This window comes from Mastigoproctus giganteus, chromosome 3, assembly GCF_048544385.1.
Source record: "Mastigoproctus giganteus isolate SK-2022 chromosome 3, ASM4854438v1, whole genome shotgun sequence".
NCBI lineage: Eukaryota > Metazoa > Arthropoda > Arachnida > Uropygi > Thelyphonidae > Mastigoproctus > Mastigoproctus giganteus.
Genome location: NC_143577.1, coordinates 257,194,396 through 257,218,148, shown reverse-complemented (window position 1 = coordinate 257,218,148; position 23,753 = coordinate 257,194,396). Strand labels below are relative to the sequence as shown.

The window sequence follows — 23,753 nt, the reverse complement described above, 5'->3', positions numbered from 1 at the left end:
CGGTCTTCTATCCACAGATTTAAAGCCTTTTCCATTTTTTCTAATTTAACTCCACGAGTTACAGATCAAATTTTTGAAGCAATTAGCACGTTTTCACGGACACTACGGCGGATTTTTTCTTCTGATTTTTTGATTGATCGTACTGTTGACTCACTGATTTTGTTTTGCCACTGAGGAGACACTTTCACCATTAGAAATTTTGTCTAATAACTCAATTTTATTTGCTAATGTCATCACATTCTTTTATCTTTTCACATTTCCCTTGTTATTCGTAGCTATATTTTTGTACGGGTTAGAAAGAACTTGTCCACAATAAAGTCACTTTCTTCTGTTAACACTCGAAAGTCTGTTTTACACTGCAAAACGCAAGATTTATCACTTTTGTAAGCATATCAATTTATAAATTTATTTAATTTATAAGCATATAAATTAAAAGCAAACGATGAAATCTTCCATTACAAGCACATAACACACACTGAACAAGTATTAGCGAGACACATACACGCTCGCGATTTTGTCACCCCTCTCCCACCCCCCACCCACTGAGCGCTGTTTTGACCGGGAAAGATAATTTTAGCCATGCCCATGTTTTTTTTATGGCAGAAAATGTTCACGGCGCTTTAAAATTTGCATTTTTTTTTTTTAGGTTTCATTTTATATTAAATCAGCGACCGCGAATAGTGGGGGTTTACTGTATTTGTAGAAGAACAAGAGAAATTTACCTCAATATGACTGTAGAACACTTTCATATGACACTTTCCAGCAATTAAAACTAATGCAAAATGTTTACAGTAATAAAATCAATTAATTCAATGACTTTCAACAATGAGTTTCTTTGGCATTGCATATTTTAAGCAAACTTTTCAATGGAACAGTGCTTTCTATTTAAAGTCCATAGTGCAACACTAATGCAACTTATGTGAAGAGTCTTCAAAGTGACAATGCATTTATAACAGCAAAGTTTATTTGTTCTTCATATGCTACATATACATTGAAGCAAAACCCTGATTACATGGTCATGCTAGCTGAGCAGTTGAAGTAGCTTCTTGGATCTACAAAGCAAAGCGGCAGTTAGATTTCCAATAAAGGAATAAAATAATATAGAATAAACTGTACTTGAAAGTCTTGTCCAATGCAAGACTTTTTCAAGGTCATTATAACAAATTTAAAATAACATTATGTTTATGGGAAATTGGCCACGACCTACCACATTTCATATCTTGCTGGAACATTAAAAAAGAGGAAGGAGGTGGGGGAGTAAATATTAGAATGAACACGAATTAAAATAAGATATAAATGAAAATAAAATGGCTAAACAGCCACTATCACTTCCTTGGGGGGATGGCTACAAATCATGAATGACTGACAGATACGTTGCATTTGGCAATTGCTTGATGCTGAATGGTAGTAGCCCATATGCAATGTTTGGATTATTCACAAGAACTGAGTGCCTGACCCTGGCAGAACCAAAATCAAAGTGGAGGGAAACTGACAAGTGTATAGGAAAAATACACCTGGAATACTGCTATTGAATATGGAGTGAAATGTTAAATCACTGGTTTTAAAAGTAAATGACACAAAACATCCCAATTAAATGAAGTTACTTCTCCAATCTTTACAAAAGAACTGTAAAGATTGGAGAAGGGAAACAATATGGGCCTATTATATGTCTTGGTTTAAATTGAGGAATGCATAATCTAATGATACAAAAACCATGATAATGTTAAATAGGCCAAAATATGTTGACCACAAAAGTTACTAAATATAAGTTTTATTTCACCCCTCTTCAAAGTATTATTTTTCAATTAAATTAAACTTCAACATATGCAATAAGAATTTGCATATAAAAGAACCAACCACTTGGCTACACTGATCAGTGTACTGATATGGGATTTACTTAAGATTATGAGAAATCTTTGGCAAATAACCATTCAGATATCTGAGCAGGATCATCTACGGTTCAACTGTTGATGATTCTGCTCAGATAGCTGATAATCTGAATGGTAATTTTGCATCTACATTCACAAATGAGGAATTATTAAGGGAGGAAAATGCCAGAAGTTTATCAAACTGTAACAGGGTGTTTAATGATTTTGTAATAACTGAGAGCAAAGCAGAGGAGAAATTGTTGAAGTTAAACATAAGAAAAGCACCTGGGGTGGATGGGATCTATCCAGTTATATTAAAGGAGTCAGCAAAGGAAGTAAGCAAACCCTTAGCCATAATTATGAGAGCATGCTTGGACTCAAGGGGAAGTCCTCATGGACTGGAGATGTGCAAATGTATCCCCAATTCACAAAGGGGGATCGAAGGGTGACACGAGTAATTACAGACCAGTTAAACGTCTGTTCTGGGGAAAATAATGGAGTCACTTGTTAAAGATGCATTGCAAGACCATCTAGACAATACTGCAGTAATAATTCAGACACAACATGGGTTTGTTAAAGGCTGCTACACACATTCAGGTAAACCTGTCAGTTATGCCTGCGCAGGCATGCCTGTATGGGTCTACCAGATGCCCACAGTGCTCCGGTAAACCTGTCACCATTCATTCAGTCAGCTGACCATGGCATCAACAGATGATGTTTTAGCAATAGTTGGCTTATTATTTGCAACGAAGTTTTTTAAATGTAAAATAAAATTTAATATATGGTGAAAAGTTTATTCACATGTGAACTTGTTAAGTGAATTGCAGTTGACCCCTAAAGATTGCCATAATTATTTGTGGATGAATGAAGAAACTTATTTAGAACTTCTTTCATTAGCTACTCCAGTAATTAAAAAAAACGATACTGTTATGAGGGCCATTTCACTGCACGAGAGATTAACTGCAAAATTTAGCGAAATTCTCAGAAAAATCCTCCACATTTATTAAAATTTAATAAAATATAGTAATGAATTTTATTATTGCTGTTATTATAAATTATATTTATCGACATTCTGATATTCAAAGTTAAAATTTACTTCTAATCCAGGCAAATTTTTATTAATCAGTGACAAAATAATGGAAAGTGAAAAGACCTGGGGTTAATTGTGCAATGAAATATGAAGTTCGCTGAGCAGCACAGATGGGCTGCCAGGGCAGGTCATGGAGTCTTGTCAATGATATATAGGAATTTTGCTAGCAGGGGCAGGGAGGTGATTATCCCGTTATACAAGGCAATGGTCAGGCCACACCTAGAGTACTGTGTACAAGTCTGGAGGCCTTATTTTAGGAAGGATGTACAGTTGCTAGAATGAGTACAAAGTGCAAAACAATTGGTGAGGGGGAACAATGCGGGTGCTTTTACCAAGAAAGGCTTAAGTTCTGCAAATTACAGCACCTGCGAGGTGATCTAATTGAGGTGTATAAGGCCTTGAATGGGTTGAGCAAGCTGAATGCTGATGGGATTCTTCCTCTTGCTCAGACTAAGAACCCCTAAGGGGGCACAGTTTCAAATTGAGGAAAGATAGTTGTAGAATAAATGTGCAGAAATTTGCCTTTAGCCAGGAGGTAGTTGATTGGTGGAACAGGCTTCCATCTTTTGTTGTCGAAGCTAATAGCCTAAATAAAATTTAAGGCTGAGCTGGACAGGCAATTTGGAACGAATGGAGGGGTGAAATGTTTTTTTTTGGCCGATGCGATGCTGCATCGTATGCCTCTGCCAATGCTAATTTTTTTTTTTTCATAGAATTTATGTAATTATTAATGATAGTCTAATAGGGAAATCCCCCAATCTGGCAGTGCACCTGCCACGTTGCTACACATGCTCAGTTTTGCCTGCCAGGCCACTCTGGTTCAGGCAAATCAAACGATTTTTCATATTTCATCTGGTCGCCCGTGCAGGTCAAAATAACTATGCAGTTTTATCATCCACATGCTTTAGTAGACCTGTACAGGCATAACTGACAGGTTTAACTGAACGTGTGTAGCCTTTAGGGAAAGTCTTGTCTGACAAATTTAATTGGATACTATGATATGGTTACAAAGGAACTGGATGCCAAAAATAATTTTGATATCATATACAGTGGATTCTGGTTATTTGGGCCACCGGTTAATTGGGGCAAATCTTAAAAAACAGAACCCAATTTGTTTGTTCTACATCAACTTTTCCACCTATAACCTTTTACACAATATATTACCCGTCTCCCTGACAACAGTCACCGACAATAACTCCTGTGGGACCAGCACATTCTGCCTTGGAGATTGCTGCTGTGTTGCCTGATGCACAAGAGTGAGCTCTGGTGTTGAGTTGGACAGCTGAGAGCTTGATGGGTCCCCCATTTTAATACCTTCAAGGGCATCTACTACTCTTCAAAACTCTCATAATGTTAAAGATTTAGACCTAAATGGATATCATATGAACTAATGCAACTCATAACAAGAAGAAAAATTCAAGAGATGCATATAAATTATCAGAAGCATACAACAGATATAAACTAAACTAGTGTGCAATCAAGCTACAGAGAAGGACAGGCAAGCTAAAGCAGATTATGAAGTCTGGCAACAGATGCAAATAAAAATAGCAAAAAAGTCTACTTATGTAAACACTAGAAGTAAAGAGATAAATCACATTGGTCATTTGATATCGATGGTTTAACTGTAATTGATCCTCCACAGGTTGCTGACAAACTGAATAAGTATTTTCCATCTACATTCACAAATTAGGAATTCTTTAGGGAAGGGGATTGTTAGACAGAGAGTTTCGGGATCTCTCAATAATCAGGCCGAATCTATTAATTGATAAATAGCTAATACATCGTCTTGGATATTTTAAAACAACGCTTCTTTAAAACACTTCGGTCTACCCAAAATCCACTATTTTATTGTTAATAGCATATCTCAGGAATCTGTGGGATAAATTAATAAAACTACATTCATTAGGAACCTATGTTTTAATATAATAACAGAGGAGAAACTTATTTTTCAAAGGAGAGAGTGTATGGCCAGTTTTTGCATGATCCTGCACCCTAGTCCCCTGCTGTGGGCCTCTCAGCAACAAAGCGTACCATCCTATTTCTCACACCCACAATGATACTAAAGAAACTGCTTTTATTGCTACAGCGTGGGCTCAGACATCTCCCCGAGACGACTACCAAAAGTGTGGTAGCGACCTTACGAATTGGACATTCTTGGATGATGCTATCACTGTGACGCAGAGCGAGCTAACGTTTGTATATAAGGGGTTCTGGGAGGCACCAACTGGAGGAAGGGAGCAGAAGGAGAGACCTTTCAGCTTTTCCAACAGAGACTGGCAGGCGGTGGCACGCCTCGCCGTCGAACGTCCAGGGTCCTAACGATATGAAGGGAAGGTTCTGCAGTCATGTATCACTCCAGCCTTAAGAACAACCGAGGAGAAACCAAGACAAAGGAAGCATGGCTCAGAAGACCACACCCTAGTTCCAACCAGAGGAAAGAAAGACTCTCAACCTATCCTGAAGCAAGAGATTTAACCGGTAAGCCATTATCTCATTCGTGTGAAAGTAAACCTCGTGAACATAACACAAACAGATATTATTTCTAATGCTTCCTTTAGTTTAATTATATTAAACTAAATATTTAATCTTTGTTAATTTAAAAATGAAAGGGAATTTCTCCCATGGTAGTTGGTACACAGAATCTTACAGCAAGGTGCTGGGGAAATAAAAACGGGGAGGGAGTGAGCATGTTCACGTTAGAACGAATGCAAGATGGTCTCAAGTAATGAGCACATCAGAAGCACTTTGCCTAAGGTTCTTCTATTCACAACCATTCTGTTCTATGTATTCAATGTTTTGTGAATGTTGTAGCTTGTTAAACCAGAGCCAAACAATAAATCTATTGAAGGAATAGTTCCAGTGACCAAAATCCAGTATGTTATAAAGATGTTTTTGCCAATACAACGTTGTTGTTATAAACAGAGACCTTGAAGCAATATATATACATAATTTTACTTTTACGCAAACCACTAGATGGAGTGTAAGTCTGTACGCATGTTTTCTTTGCTATAATAAATGTTGTTACATGTTACATAATGTCTCATTCTCTCTGCCAGCATTCAAATACACCAGCATAAGTAAATACATACCAGGAGGAGTTAATGAGGGGGATCGAGTCGACACCCTGTGATCGTTCGATCCTTTAACACAACGCGAATCCAATGCCGCAGCGATTGGGTGCTAGAACAGCATTTAATTTGCTGAGAGCACAGATTTTGTCCTAGCCCGACGATCATTTCACTTATAATTATTATCAGAGGAAAAGTAATACGACCATAAGTCGAGGGGAATAAACAAGAAAGAGGGAAAGACAAAGAGAGAGCCCCTGACAGGATGCCAAACATTTCTCAAATTCTAATAATGAGCTAAATGATATTGAGTAAAATGGAAGAGAAATTGTTGAAACTAAACAAAAAAGGCACCTGGGGTGTATAGGATCTAATTATACTAAGGGAGGCAAGTAAACCCTTAGCCATAATCATGAGGTCATCTTTGGATTCAGAGGAGATCCCTATGGACTGGAGATGTGTGAATGCATTCTAAATTCAAAGGGGATCAAAGGGTTGGTTTTTGGTTTTATGGTGCAAAAAAAAAATCTCATAATCCCCTTTAATCCCATAGGAACTATGGGTAATTACAGACTTGCCAGCTTAATTCCTATTTCAGGGAAAATAATGGAGTCACTGGTTAAAGAACCAATGGTGGAATGGGCCACCATACAGATGTGAGTGTAGTTATCCTGCAGTCACAACACAGATTTGTTAAGGGGGTGAACATCTGACCAATTTGATACCATGATACAATAATGGAGAAATTGGACGTAAAAAATAATTCTGATATCATATACATAGATTTCAGGAAAGTGTTTGATATTCGAGGTTTGTTGATAAATGCAAAGTACTATATGGGTAGTGGTAATCCCAGAATAACATGCCAGTTGGGTGGTACATGGTAAAGAACAAGAGACCTAGGGGTAATTGTACAATCCATAAGGCAGTGTTTCTCAACCTGTGTGCTGCAAGTATGCTTCAGGTGTGTATGGAAAATGTAATAAAAAAATTTATTTACACTGCACCGATCCCAGCCCCTTCCAGCAGTCAATGTGACGTCACGTTTTAATTCCTAGTAGATCTGTTCACCTTTATTCAGCCATTCTTATCATGACAGTATAAAAAAATTATGGAGGTTCTAAAGTTTTGAAAGTCTTTGTCTGTCCAACTGCCTTTCTTATCATTTGAGAAACTCTCCCAGGCACCCTGCAGTTGTATAAGTGCAACTTGTAAGCAGCACAGTAAGAAATTTCCTTTGTGTTTTAAAAGTACTTTGTTTTTATCTCTCTAAAACAACATCATATTTAGTTAATTTGCATAGAACAGGTATTTTCTATTTTCAATTAACTGTATGAGTACATTCTAGAATGTAACTTAATTTTTTTTAGAAATTATTAGCAAAGGATAAATTTTTAGCAAAAGGAAATCAGAAGAGGCAACTTGATAATGAGCTTGGAGAAAATGACAAAAACAAAAAATCATCATAATCAAAAAAAGAAGAATATATTGTCGTAAATATGATTATTTGGCAATGGGATTTTTTTTATACTGGTACCCAAGATTGTCCTCAACCTTTATATGTGGTTTAAAATTGTCAAATGAATGAATGAATGGTGCTGAGTAAATTGCAGCATCATTTTTCTATGAAACATGAGAATATAACATCCAAAACTGTGGATGTATTTTAAAAGACTGTAGGCCTCTATTAGAGGATGTATAGAATTTTATAGTATGGCTAAAATATCTGATAAAACTCAAGAAGCCAGTATTTAGTAGTCGGACTGGTAGGAAAAAGGAAAAAAAAAAAAAACACAACTGATTGCAGAAAGTCTGATTTTAACAGCATGTTGGGTAATCATGAAAAGTATTTTGGGAGAGGAAGCTGGGGAAAAAAACTACCACTTTCGAACAGCACAATTAGCAGGGGTATAAAAGAAATATCCGATGATATTGAAGTTGTTTTAACATATTAATAATTTTGGGCACCTGTTTGCATTGCATGTACAATAGATAATTTTACAGATATTAGCAGCATTTGTCAGGTTTATCGAAAAGGACAATTATTAATTTTTTTTTTTTTTGTTGTGAAGAACTTACTGAAATAGCAACAACCAGCCAAGATATTTTCGAAATAATGAAAAATATTATTTACAAAAGTGTGGCATATTATGGCAGTCATGTTGGCATTTGTACTGACTGTGCTCCAGCAATGACAGGAGCACTAAAAGGATTTGTAAACTTAGTAAAACGACACATTTCAAATATTATTACAACAGACTAGTAGTAGTGGCACTTGATGCAAGAAAGCAAGTGTAGGAGCTTATGCAGCATCAGCCAAAAAAAAAAAAAAATCACACCATTCCCTCCAAATGCCTGTCCAGTTCCTCCTTAAATTTATTTAACCTATCAACTTCCACAACGACAGATGGAAGTTTGTTCCAGCAATTAACCACCCGCTGGCTAAAGGCAAATTTCCGCACATCTATTCTACATCTATCCTTTCTTAATTTGAACTTATGTCCCCGTAGGTTCGTATTCTGAACAAGTGGGAGGATCCCATCAGAATTCAGCGTGCTCAACCCATTCAAGGCCTTATAGACCTCAATCAGATCACCGCGCAGGTGCCTAGTCTCCAGCCACTGCAATTTGCAGAACTTAAGCCTCTCTTGGTAAGAGGATCCCTTCATTCCCCTCACCAATCGTGTTGCTCTTCTCTGTACACGCTCAAGCAAATCTACATCCTTCCTAAAATGAGGCCTCCAGACCTGTACGCAGTACTCAAGGCGTGGCCTGACCATTGCCTTATACAGAGGGACAATCACCTCCTTTTCCCTGCTAGCAAAATTCCTATATATCATTGACAAAACCCTGTGACCTGCCCTAGCAGCCTGTCTGCATTGCTCAGAAAACTTCATATCTGACTGCACAATTATTCCCAGGTCTTTTTCATTTTCTACCACCTTAAGTGTAGTACCACACAGTTGGTACGTTTCTCTGGGGTTACTTCTACCCATATGCAGTACTTTGCATTTGTCAAGGTTAAACTTCAGTTGCCACTTCTTAGCCCATCTGCCCAAATTATCTAGATCCTGTTGCAGTAGCACACTGCCATGACTGTCATTAACAACCCTGCCAACCTTCGTGTCATCTGCAAACTTCGACATTAAGCTTGATATACCTTCATCAATATCATTGATAAATATACAAAACAACAGTGGACCCAACACCGAACCCTGTGGGACTCCACTAATAACATTGGTCCACGAAGAGCAGCACCCATTGATTACCACCCTCTGTCTTCTCCCACTTAACCATCCTTTTATCCATTGTAGCAACTTACCCTTAATACCATTCTGCTCCAATTTGTACAGTAGTCTTCCATGCGCAACAGTGTCAAAAGCTTTCCTGAAATCCAAGTATATGATATCAAAATTATTTTTTGCATCCAGTTCCTTTGTGACCACATCATAATAACCAATCAAATTTGTCAGACAAGACTTTCCCTTAACAAACCCATGCTGTGTCTGAATTATTGCTGCAGTCTTGTCTAGATGATCCTGCAATGCATCTTTAACCAGTGACTCCATTATTTTACCTGGAACAGAAGTTAAACTAACTGGTCTGTAATTACTCGTGTCACCCTTCGAACCTCCTTTGTGAATTGGGGATACATTTGCACATCTCCAGTCCGTGGGAACCTCCCCTGAATCCAAGGATGCTCTCATAATTATGGCTAAGGGTTTGCTTAGTTGCTTTGCCGCCTCCTTTAATATAACTGGATAGATCCCATCCACCCCAGGTGCCTTTCTTATGTTTAACTTCAACAATTTCTCCTCCACTTTGCTCTCAGTTATTACAAAATCATTAAGCACACTGCTACAATTTGATAACCTTCTTCCATTTTCAAACTGTAATAATTCCTCACGTGTGAATGTAGATGCAAAATACTCATTCAGTTTGTTTGCTATCTGAGCAGGATCATCAACAGTCAAACCATCGATGTCAAGTGGACCAATCATATTCATTCCCTTCCTTTTAGAGTTTATATAAGTAAAGAAATCCTTGCTGTTTTTCTTAGCATCTTTTGCCAAAGATTTCTCGTAATCCGCCTTTGCCTGCCGAACCTCCTTTGTGACCTGATTACAGACTAGCTTATATCTGCTACAGGCTTCTGCGTCTCCTGATAATTTATATGCATCCCATGCATTTTTCTTCTCTGTCACGAGTCTCATTAGTTCATTTGATAACCATTTAGGCCTAAACCTTGAACAATATTTCTTCATCGGTATGAAAAGTCTAGTAGCTTCCACGATTAATTCCTTGAATGCTTCCCACTTAGAATTTACTGTTTGTAACATCGTCAGTTGATCCCACTGTACAGAATTTAAAAACTGTCTGAGACCAGTGTACTCCCCTTTACGGAAGCAAAAACCCTTTCCTTTACCCCTGACGGTAGTTACCTCTTTGAGTAAATCCCACTTCAGCACACTGTGCTCACTGCCACCTAGTGGTTCCTTTATCTGCAAATTCTTAATACACGAATGATCACTGCTGATAACCAGATCAAGAGTATTACTTTCTCTGGTTGCCTCTCGAACATGCTGCTGCAGAAAACAATCATCCAATAAATCCACAAAAGTCTGACTAGCGTGTGAGTGACCAACCCACAAGTTCCAGTCAATATCTGGGAAGTTAAAATCCCCCATTATAAGACATTCTGATTTACTGGCCCACTCTATTTCTCTGTACAATTGTTCATTGTACTCATTCGAGTCATTAGGCCTGTAACACACTCCTACTCTTATTTTTGCTTTTGCAGTGCTTATGTCACACCAAACTGACTCAACAGTGCACTGTCCATCTCTATCAACTGGATGCACTTCTTTTGATTTTATGTTTTTCTTAATTAACAGCATAACACCTCCTCCCTTTCTGTCCTGTCTATCCTTTCTGTACACATTGTACTCCCCAAATTCCCGTTCTGCATTCCTTATATCTTTGTGACACCACGTCTCTGCTATCCCAACAATATCCGCCTTTGATGTCTTGACCAACACTTCAAATTCATCAAATTTATTTACTATACTTCTAGCATTGGTATACATACAAGCATACATGCTCCTATGCCTATTCCTTGTTACCCTAACACATCCCATATACCCAACTATTCCAGGATGACTGCCATCCGTTTTAGAAATAGAGACGTTCTAGTAGTGAAGACAGTCATACCTGATTTAAAACGTGTACTTGATCAAGCGGTTAAAATGGTCAATTATATCAAGGCTAGACCACAAAAAATATGTATTTTTGGAAAATTGAGAGGAACTGGAGTCTGATCATTTTTAATGCTTACTGAGGTTCAGTGGCTATCAAAAGGAAATGTACTTATCCGTATGTACAAGTTACGTGAGGAAATGCTCATTTTTTTTTCAGTGGGGCAATCGAAATTGTGATTATTTAAGTGATGAAATTCAGTGCAGCAAATTAGCTTTTCTAGCACATTTATTTGAGCAGCTAAAATTAAATCAGTATGCAAGGCTCAGAGGAAAATTTACTCACTTCTACTGACAAGTTGTTCGCCTTTAAAGAAAAATTTAGTATATGGAAAAAATATGTAAATGGCAAAAAAAAAAAAAAATTTAGAAATGTTTCCCTTTGACTGCCAAAATGAATTATACTAAAATAATGAATGTAATAAGTGAAACATTAGAGCTAATAAAGACAATTGAGCATTACTTCCCATCCCTTGATACCAAAAAATATTTGTGGGTAAGAGACCCACTTGCAACAAGAAACCTTCCAACGATAGAACTTAATTTGCAAGAGGAAGAACAGGCTGAGATCTGTAGTGACCAGTCACTGGAAATTCACTTTAATAGTGCTAATATTGGCAAATGTTAGATCAAAATTCAAAATGAATAACTATAATTTTGTCATTTTCCACTTCCTAAGTGTGAAACAGGGTTTTCTGCTTTAAACGAGATTTAAAAAAAAAAAAAGAGACTAAAGTGGGTAGAAGAGGAGCTGAGAGTAAGCTGGACATATCCATAATAAATCCTTGTATTAAAAACTGTGCTTCCTATAAAACCCAACTGTCTCACTGATTAAAATGTTATAATTCTATATCTGTTTGTTTTTATATAATTGTTAATTTTTTACATATTTTCTTTTAAATTTCATGTATGTTCAAAAAAGAACATTAAAGAATTTAAAACAAATAAATGTATTATTAAATATACCCAACAGAAATAACTTCCAGTTTGTGAATATATGTGTGTGTGTAAAATTTATAATTTTTGTTTATAAATTTTATTTATAATATTTGTAGATATTTACAATATATATTATATGAGTATAATGGTGATTGTAGTGTGCCGCAACAACAAAAAGGTTGAGAAACGCAGCATAAGGAAATTCTCTCAGCAGTTCAGACAAGCGTTAAGCTACCATGTGCAGGTTCTGTCAATGATATGCACCCTAGATACTCATACAAGTCTGGAAGCTTCATTTTAGACAGTATTTGTATCTGCTGGAATTCCCATTCCAGCAGATACAAAGTACAGTTCAGAGAATAACAAAAATAAAAAGGACAAAAGGGTACAGTTCTGAAAATTGCAATGCCTGGAAACTAGGCATCTGATCAAGTGTTTAAGACTTGAAATGGGTTGAATAAACTAGATGCTGCCAGCACCTGTACTCTATTTTTGGATAACACGCATAATGGACATAAATAATGATTGTCAAAATAAGCTTCCATAAATTTAATGAAGGGTTAGAGAAATTACACTGGTAAATATCAATTTCCTCCCTAGAATAATTGGCAGATTCTCATAGGAAATATGTTCAAAAATTCAGATGTGTTAAAAAGTACTAATCTTCCTCAGTTTCAAATATCTTAGGTTAATCACCAAAAATAAAGACCTGTTAAGTAGGATTAATCACCATCTTTTCCATATATTTATTTATTTTTCCTAGAACAATTCATCAGCTTTCAACAACATTCGAGAATGTTTTGGAACAGTCTAGAATATTATGTGCAGGAAAAAAAAAAAAATGTCGGGACATTCCTGGAAGGTTCTAGAACTTTCAATGGAGTTCTCTAGAAACATTGTAAGCCTTCTAGAAACTTTTCTATCGGTGCATATACGAGTAGGTTCTGCACCGAGCAAGCATTTTCGTATTTCAAAAAGTGCATGTAAACAAGTGTGTGCATAAGTGAAAATCATGAACTGTTTAAATTAGAAATAAAAATTTAAAATTTCTCAACTGTGTTCTTATGTGTGTATACCTTAACTGTACATTAAACATATGTTCTGAAATAAGCGTGATAGTTTTTGCTACATTTTCAGAGAAGTAAATTAAAGTCGCAGTGGAAGCTACTGTCACAACTTATGAAAAAAGCCCCTGAACTCTATTTTGGATGCAAGGTCAGAAATCAAGATAAAGCATGGGCTCCAAAGATTTCCTGAAGCTCATGTTCAAGGACCTTAATAGGCTGGCTTAGAAAAAGTCACAAATCCATGCCTTTTGCTGTTCTGGTGGCAGGAACCTTGAGACCACATAAATGATTGTTACTTTTGCTTGACCAATATTTCTGGTTTTCTGAGAAATCCAAAATAAAGTAGGGTATCTCAACCTTCTGCTCTAAAGCCAATTCCTCAAAATTATATAATACCAGTGCCAAAGCCACCAGAAACTTATGGACTTAATCTGATTCAGGATTGGAAAAGGAGTCTCAGAAGATGCAAAAACCCAGAACGAATACAGATCCAGACTTTAACTCTTGATACTGCCACATCATGCATGAATTGTTGAGGAGGCTTCCACCCTGCAGTGGGTTGATAATGGCTGCACTTTACCTTTTTTTTTTTTACTGCCACATCTAATCACTTCAAAAGCAAGGCTCAATTACTAGGATCATGGCTTCAGCAGTGGAATTTCCTCGAAAAGTGTCAAGGTGTCCTTTTATAGGAAGAGATAAAATAACATAATGACCTATTACTCCATGGATGGTGCTTTGGTTTATTGTAACAATGTCCAGGAATTAATGAAAGAGTTACATCTGGAGCAAAACCCCAAGTGGAGGCTTTTCACTGATTTATCCAAGGTCAGTTTGAAAGCAGTTTTACTCCAATGGAAATAAGCATCCATCTATGCCCCTGACCCATGCAGTTCATATGAAGGAACATGTAAGAGAACCTACAGGTTCTTTTGGAAAAAAATATATGCTATCGAGAATAGCAATATCTGTACTGTCCTAAAAGCAGTAGCTTTGCTGATGGGGTTGCCAGGTGGAGATACTAAATACTGATGCTTTTTATGCGAGTGAGACAGTCGGGTGAAGATATGCCACTACAATAAAATGGTCAGACTGTTAAAAACTAAACCAGGACAGAAAAACACATTATGCTTTGGTGAATACGTCAAAAATCTATTTGCCTCCATTGCACATCAAGCTAGGTTAGGTAAAAATATTTGTGAAAGTGATGAACAAAGAAGGAAAAGGGATTTTCCTGTTTGAGGCAAAGTTTCCTCGAATCAATGAGGCCAAGATAAAAGATGGAATTTTTGTGGGTCCTCAAATCAAACTATTCCAAGATGAGGAATTCACTAAAAAATTAAATGCTACAGAAATAAGAGAAATCAAAAAATTACATTGAAATTGTGGATGAGTTAATTTTAGCGCACAGAGAATTGGGATGCAGTGTGTCATTAAGGATTCATTTGCTACATTCCTATTTAGACTTTTTCCTTGAAAACTTGGGAGCAGTCTCCGATGAACACTGAAAAGTTTTCACCAAGGTATTTCTCAAATGGAAAAAAAGATAACAGGGAAAGTGGACTCCAAATATGTTGGCAGACTAATGTTGTAACCTTGTACAGGAGACACCAATGGCTTATAAAAAGGTAAAAAAAAAAAAACTGTTTTGTTAAACATTTTTGTAAGATTTTCTTAAAATATACGAAATCTTTTTTTACTAGAAACTTAATTTGACTTCAATCCCTTCTTCCTTAGAATTGGTGGGTGTTGGTGCCGTATTTGAATTCTAACAGGAAGCAAAAAAAAGTTTTTGCTGTATAATAAAAAGCTTGCTTCCTTACATCATTTGCCACTATTAATACTTTTCTCTCATATTCAGTGCTCAGTGGGATAGGGAGAGCAAGGGTATGAAACAAAAACAAGCCCACAGCATGCAACCAAAACCGGATGGTTTTGGTGCTCAATGTGGTTTTCCCCTCATATGTTTACTCTTCAATTTGTAATGCAAGGAATAAATCGAGACCAGACCACAAAATTTACTCCAATCCCTGTGTCCATCCTTTTGACCAAAGCACCCGCATTTTGGGGGGGGGGGGTATCTGAGATCAGCTGCTTTCTCTGAAGATCCACAACACTGTTAATTAGGGTTTGTCTCATTGTGTACCAAAGTGTTTCTCAGGATTAAATGCCGAGGTCAACTGTTCCGTCTCTGGGCAACAGTTACACTTCGGGACCGAGAAGCTCACTCCATCATCCCACGCTTTCGACCATGGTTGAGTCTTTTCGCAGATGTTTTTCCATTCATTAAAGATGAAAATGACTGTCAGTATTTCCTGTCCATAAAGACAGGAAATACACAGACAGAAGTAATAAATTCTCATCAGGGCATAAAAGAAATTTTAAGAACTAAAATGTTTGTGAAAAAGGTTAAAGAAAATCTTGAGATTTTGGGAGAAAGACTTTAAAAAGGAAATAAAGTATCTCTACTTCATTTGCCTATAGGTCTCCAGTTGCTTAACACTTTGTTCACCTGTCATTCTATCTTATCTATCCAAAAGTTTGGGAACTGGAGAGTTGCTTCTACAGAGATGGGATTCACTTAAATAGAATGGGTGCAAGAATATTTGCTGGAAAATTGCTAGCTTGGGGGGGGGGTTAATCTATTATTCACCGACTAATAGATTAACAATAGCCACAGGGAGAGGTAGAAGTGATTCTTGTCCTGCTTCTATTGGAATGAGCTGCACCCTGGAGAGAAAGTTCCTGGGGGGGTTTCAAGAACTGCAGGGAGTCATCATGAAACAAGTAGATACATGGGCTGTATTAGGGTAACTAAGAGTAAGAACAAGTGCATGTATATTTGCATGTACACCAATGCTATGCTAGGAGTATAGTAAATAAATTTTACGAATTTGAGGTGCTGATCAAGACATCAAAAGTGGATATTGTTGGGATATCAGACACACGGTGCACACAGATATAAGGAATGCAGAACTGGAATTTGGGGAGTAAACAATATGTACAGAAAGGATAGACAGGGAGGTGTTATGTTGTTAGTTAAGAAACAAAATCTAAGACAGCGAATCCAGCTGTTATTCATGAATAGTGCAATGTTGAGTCAATTTGGTGTGACATAGACCTAACTGATTGATTAGTACAATGAACAACTGAGCAGAGAAATAGTGGGACAGTAAATCAAAATGTCTTATAATGGGGGATTTTAACTTCCCAAATATTGACTGGAACTTGTGGGTTGGTCACTCCCACACTAGCAAGACTAGTGGATTTACTGGATGTTTTCTACAGCAGCAGCATGTTCCAGAGGCAACCAGATGGAGCAATATTCTTGATTTGATTATTCACGCATGAATTTGAAGATGAATGAACCACTAGATGGCAATGATCATAGTGTACTGATGTGGTATTTACTTAAAAGATGTAACTACTATCAGAGTTAAAGGGAAGGGTTTTTGCTTTCGTCAAGGCAACTACAGTGGTCTCAGACAGTCTAAATTCTATACAGTGGGAAGCATTCAATGAAGTAATCTTGGAAGCTAGTAGGCTTTTTGTCCCAACTAAGAAATACTGTTCAAGGTTCATCTGCCATCCATTTAGGCCTAAATGGATGGCAGATGAACCAATGAGACTCATGGCAGAGAATAAATGCATGGGATGCATATTAATTATCAGGTGACACAGAAAACTATGGTAGATATAAGCTAGTCTGTAATCAAATCACAAAGGAGGTTAGGCAAGCAAAGGCAGATTATGAGAAATCTTTGGCAAAGGATGCAAAGAAAAACAGCAGACTTCTTTACTTATGTAAACTCTAGAAGGGGATGAATCAGATTGGTCCACTTGTCTTCAACAGTCTGATTGTTGATGAACCTGCTGAGGCAGCTGACAAACTGAATGAGTAGTTTTCATCCATATTCACATGAGGAATTCTGTAGGGAAGTGAATGACAGAAGCTTATTAAACTTAAACAGGGAGCTAAATGATTTTGTAATAACTGAAATCAAAGTGGAGAAGAAATTGTTGAAGTTAAACATAAGGAACTTGGGGTGGTGAGATCTATCCAGTTATATTAAAGGAGGCAGCAAAGGAAGTAGAACAATTGAAGGATATAATCTTAGTTTCTGTGTAGCATTGAGCAAACAGAGTTTACTACTAAATTCAGTAATTTCATATGGTAGAGGCACTTCAAGTCATTGAGGTATATACTGCACTATGCATTTTAAATAAAAATGCACTACACCAATGGAGTAAAGCATTAGTACCCACAACACAATGCAAGGAAACAAAGGTCATACAATACTGAGAGAGAGAGAGAGAGAGAGAGAGAGAGAGAGAACAAACAAACACGAGAAATATCCAACATGCAAGATGCTTCATTGTGCTGAAAATTTAAAAGCTCAAATCTAAGGAAAGGCCCCGTGCTTAGACAACCTAGGGTGAACTACCTCCAAATTATAAAATAGATGAACTTAGTGATAAACTTAGTTTGCTCAATGTTATGTACAGACTAAGGCTATGCCCTACAATGTCTGTCATTAAGTATTGAGGAATTCTTTTAACAGAAAAAGAATTTTCCCCACTTATCAAACTGAAAACTGGAGGCCCCCACTATGCAAGTAGTGTATGATAGACAACTTAAGTAAACTACACTCAAAAGAATTTACAAAAATATTTAACAAATAATAAATAGAATTATTTAATAATGAATAAATTACACTATCTGCTGACCAATACAGAAAACCATATTGAGCACATAGTTGGTAATCTTCATGCTAAATACAGTAATAATAATAATACAGTTGCTCAATGGCAATGTTGAAATCCACATCGATAAATAAGAAAAAAAATTAAATCCAGAAGAAAATTAAGACTTCACAAAAAGAACCATAAAGACAGAAATACCAGAAATTTCTGGAGTAGACCACACTGCAATGGTATAATAAGAATTATGCAGAAGATCTGTATTGTGATCTGAAAATGTTACTGGTGTTTATTTTTAATTTTCTGATTATATATCTTGCAAAAAAAGTGCTAATTTTATTACCAGTACTAATGCACAATTTACTGAGCAGGCTCATTACCAAAACAGAACAGCATAATTCTCAATATCCACGCAGAAGATAAGAGCCAGTGAAGAACCCATGAATAACTTAAAGGAAAACACACCATTATTCATTTTGGACCATAAGCACCCCTCTATGGGCCAAAATGAACACAGAAATTAACTGAAAACTGGATTTAAATTACTTGGTAATAACTATTTAAAGTACACAAACTTACTTGCATTGTTACCAGCCTGTCATCAACCATCACTTCTTTTGTAAGAAAGTCAGCTCCTATTGTGGCCTTATACTGGTTACTAAATTTCTTGTTTACATACTGATTCATAAGAGAAGTTTTTCCAACGCTATGAACAAATAACAGCAATTTTGAATAACAATTTGCAGAACTTTTAATGAAATTTCTCTACTAGATTAAAATACAATTCTATAGTACAAAAAGTTTCTCTTTATCCACAAATTGGTCATACAGCCAGGTGCATTTATTCAGCTTCCAACCTCTAAACAAGATTTAGAAACAATACCCTTGACAAAGTTTTATTAAAGTAAATGTTTAATCTGTTATTTATCATTATATAGTTTTTAGGGTCCATAGTCTAACAAAGGACCCTTTATAATGTCACTCGGTTGTCTGTCTGCACAGCATCTCTGGAACAACTCAATCTATTGAGTTGAAATTTTGCATGGGTTTGTACATCATGTGGGCCAACATAACAGCATATTGATCATTGTTGACAATTTGTCTGAGAAATGGGGAGACAAAAAAAATCTACAACCTATAGCTTATTATACACCGTTGGAAAGAGCTCAACGAGTATGTTTAAAATTAAAAATGGTGGCACTAGGCAGGAAAAATGTGAGTAATTTATGTCCTCCCCACCTCTATTTCCATCGCTAATGAAGCTAAAAATTTAAAATTCACATTAGCTAAGCATTATTCAAAGCTTATCAAGGGAAAACTTTAACACTTGTGTTAAAATTAAAAAACACATTTTTTATTGCACTTTGATAGTGTGCTTCTTTGTACTAAGTAACTCTCCTTTTGGTGACAAAAAGGTTGCTAAATAGTTGGTTAATAATTCTATAAAGGTCATTTATAAATTTTGCGACGAGAAGTATTTTTTAACAATTTTCAAAGCTGGAGTTGTCCCGGCAAGGACCAGTGTTGAGGAGGCACCCGTGCAGAGTCTTGCACAGCCCTCACCTGCCAGTTGCTTCTACCAAGGACTTTAATCGCTTCCCACTGATGTCATTCACAACAACTGGAAAGACTCAAATAGACATTTTCGTTAGTTCCTCAGTTTTAGGCCAAGCCGGGGTACTAGAAACCTTTTTTCAGTTACCATAAAGCTCACTATTTGAGACACTACACTAACAACCATTCGTGACTACAAAGAGTGTCTGGCACTCAGTAGTTGACAGATTTTTTATTTATATAATTTTAATTTGGTTCAATAATTTATGAAACATTAGCAGAGGCATATGATGCAAGAAAACAAGCTTAAGCAGCATCAGCCAAAAAAAAAAAACTCCCATTTCACCCCTCCGTTCGTTCGAAATACCTGTCCAGCTAAGCCTTAAATTTATTTAGGCTATCAACTTTCACAACAAAGGATGGAAGTCTGTTCCACCAACCAACTACCCGCTGGCTAAAGGCAAATTTCCACACATCTATCTTACATCCGTCTTTCCTCAATTTGAATTTATGCCCTCTCGGGTGATTATTCTGAGCAAGAGGAAGAATCCCATCGGCATTGAGCATGCTCAAATCATTCAAGGCTTTATACACCTCTATCAGATCACCTCACTGGTGCCTAGTCTCCAGACACTGTAATTTGCAAAACTTAAGCCTTTCTTCGTAAGAGCAACCCTTTGTTCCATTCACTAATCTTGTTGCCCTTCTCTGTACTCGTTCCAGCAGCTCTACATCCTTCCTGAAACTGTAGACTATAAGGTGCAAATGAAAATCAGTAACCAATTTTAATGTAAAACCTATGTAGAGTAATGGCTACACAGTTGTAGAGCAAGTGGCTACACAGTTGTAGAGCAAGTGGCTACACTGCCTGTGGAGGACACCTGACATGTTTCTTCACATATATGCCAGCTACTAAACTAATGCATTCCCCACCCTCATTAAAATGAATTTATTTTTTAAATAAATTAATCCTACAACTACAAACTGGATTCAACAAATTATGAAGACATTCAATTCCACTGAATGTTTCTTTAAAGTTTTGCCATTAACCTAAAGTAAAATTTTCTCCTAATCATTCGCCCATTACACATATTACATGAACTGGTTCCATCAGAACCAGTTATTTCCTTAGTAAGCTATTTACAATCAGGCAATGTTCATTATTAACAATTTCATAAAGGCAATCTCAGCATAAGAAACAACTTATCCTATGACAAAGTATATAATCCCCTTTGTAAATGCTGATATAAGGTCACATTAAACAAGTATCATGCAATAAAAAAAATAGCATATATGACTATCAAGGTTAATTAGCCAAACCAAAACAATGAGCAGCTGCAGTAAATTAAGAGAAACATGAATATAGATAAAGAATTTTGCGTACATAAAAAAAAAAGTATAAATTAGGGGAAATTTACCAAATCTGTACAAGAGAGAAAAGAAACTGAGAAACAAATAAGTATGTATACAATTACATTTCAGGTGTGTTCAATTTTTACTTTTCAAACTGATTTTTTCTGTAATTAACAAAAGTAAAGATTACATAGTTAATTATCTTATTACCAGTTAAGCTCTTATGGCTATTATTATTATTATTATTACCAGTTAATTATTAATTGATTAACTAATAATATATAAAAGCAATTGTTTTCATTTCACTATACATGCCCCTGAACATAATACCAGGAAGTATGTTAACTGCACATAATACTTATTCCACATTTTGTAATACTTCACAACCATCTGAACACGAAAAAATCAGAACACGAAATGCAACATGTGCTTCAGTCTCTGAAATTTAAATTAAATTTTAGTATATACAGAGGGTTGATTCAGCCTTTTGATAAAGATTTTGACATTAATCCTGCTTGTGGCGTACGGCAGCAATGCAATTTTTTTTTTCCACGCAGACGCAATCCCAAACCTTATGACCAGGTGCATCAGTTGTAGAAGTTGTTTTAACGTCAACATGACTCGGAAATTGGACCCATGGTTGGAAGGCTACATAACCACACTTTCTGAAGAAGGATAATACAGTTATGTGAAAATTGATAGGTGCAAGTCGAAAAATTTTAGTGTTTCGAAGTTTGGTATTGATAAGGTTTTGAATGGCAAAGGAAAATTCACGAAGCTGCTGCAAGTGAGCGGAAAACAAAAGAAACTGCAAACCTGCTCCAAGTAGAATGAGGGAGGTAGTACGAAAAGTGTAGTTGTTCATTGTTGGTGAAAATCCAAAAACCCAAAGAGCTATAGTGTCACGTGTAGGAACCTACCAGTCAACTGTTTGTCGAATAATCAACAAAAATTATTGTTGAAAAATCAACTGGAGAAGCAGCACAAGGCCCAGGTACACCACCAAGGATCAAGGCACATTGCAGAGCAGCAAGTCAATGCTCAAACTCTATGAAAAATATCTGGCAACCGAAAGGTGGAAATTCATAGCAACAATGGATGAAGCGTGGGTATACCTCTCCGATTGAAACAAAATTCAGGCAATTTATTACCGTCTGCAGGGTGACAAGGCCTTTCCAACGTGGGCATGTCAGTGCAAGGAAAGTTTTGGCAGAGGTTTTATGGTTGTAGCTGGTTTTTGTTATAATGGCAAATTTGAGTTGCATAGTCACTAAAATGTGAACTCAGTGTATTACTAGACTCAAACAACTGCTGTTGAAATACCCACATGTACAGTTCTGATGCTGAAAAGGTCTGGATGCACCAGGATAAGGCATCCAGGCCACACATCACGTTCCACCCACACTTTTTTTTGTGGAGAATGGAAGCAGTGACAGGTATTTGTTCGATTTCGTTTGAAGTTATACCTGTTAAATCACCTGACGCCATACCCATGGATTTTTCCACATCCGGATTTTTGAAAACAGCCCTCGGAAACCGCCACCCCAGAACTGTTGAAGGTTTGTGGAAAGTCTGCCAGCAGGAATGGGACATGATCAACTTGGCAGTTTTGCTGAGTGCTTTACTTCAATGTAAATTGTGATAGTCCATGAGCAGGGAACACAAACAGAACATACATAGGAATGTATGATCTCTTCACAAATCAAAAATATTGTTTGAAGAGATCATACATTCCTATTATCAGCACACAAAATATGATATTCAGCACCACAATACAGTATATAGACAGCCTATGTAAAAAAAATAGTCACATTCACATTTTTCAATTTTTCTAATTTTAAATTAGCTAAATTTATTAAATTTCATGAAAATTTCTCCATTGGGAGTAGAATTATTAGATGTGTTGTGACTGACTGACGAAATGGAGAAAACAATATACAAGAAACAGAGAAAAACAAGCATATGAACAGAATTTCCAGCATTTTACTAGGTAGGTTGATTATTAGATGCAAACAATACATAATATTAAACAGTTATTTTATTTAAGTAAACTGTTCCCAGTGATAATCATTTTCATTTATTCATTATGCTACCCATTGTTAAACTGCCTATAACCTTATTGAGATCTATTGTAATACCAAAACAATGAGTGGTTAAGTGCACAACTGTGAGACATAATTATTAAATCATGTAATTCACAAGTTTAATTCTGATTTTATAGTTTTTTGTTAAAAAATCTTCAACCATATAACCTCAAGAGAAATATCATGGCCACATATTCTTATGGCAGCTTGTGAGAGAGACAGAAAACAACAAAACAATTCTGGATAAAACTGAATCCTGTTTTACCACACGTGTACAAGAAGATTTTAAAAAGAATCCACTGCCAATCTGCATAAGTCATTTATTTCCTCTTATCTATTTTAAAAAGTGAAAAAAAAAAAAATTAATCCTCTAGATAAATTCTTTCCTATTGATGCCCCAAAATTTGGTTGCAACACTAATCTTCCTCTTTGGAAGAATTTTCTCTTGCTGATATTAACTTCAGCTAAATGATTTGTTTCCTTTAAAACAATAGGAGGTGCAAGTGGTATACTACCATTTGTCTTCTGAATTATTAGCTTCTAGTTTATAAATACTTTTGTCAAGATTCTAAATAAGGATGAGGTGTTTTGCCTCATCCTTTCTTCTGGACTGTTGTGCACATATGAATTGTTTTCCATTCCCAGATGCAAAAACTATCAATCAGGTCTTCCTCAAGATAGTAGAAAAGTACAATCCTTTCTTCTCTGAAGCAGCAAACAGATGTCAGGAAAATTCTTATGCTCCACTTCGCAATAACTTTTCTTTTGAGTTGA

At 36.3% G+C, this 23,753-nt stretch overlaps 1 protein-coding gene across 2 annotated transcripts in view; it reads right to left on the bottom strand.

The window, feature by feature from the left end:
- LOC150089093 (ras-related protein rab7-like) overlaps positions 1-23,753 on the bottom strand; it is an 84,265-nt gene that overhangs the window by 23,533 nt on the left and 36,979 nt on the right. For both annotated transcript variants that reach the window (XM_090369811.1, XM_090369810.1), the window contains exon 3: positions 18,568-18,694. In XM_090369811.1, the coding sequence (XP_090225937.1) occupies positions 18,568-18,694 (127 nt within the window). The remainder of the gene's footprint in view (positions 1-18,567; positions 18,695-23,753) is intronic.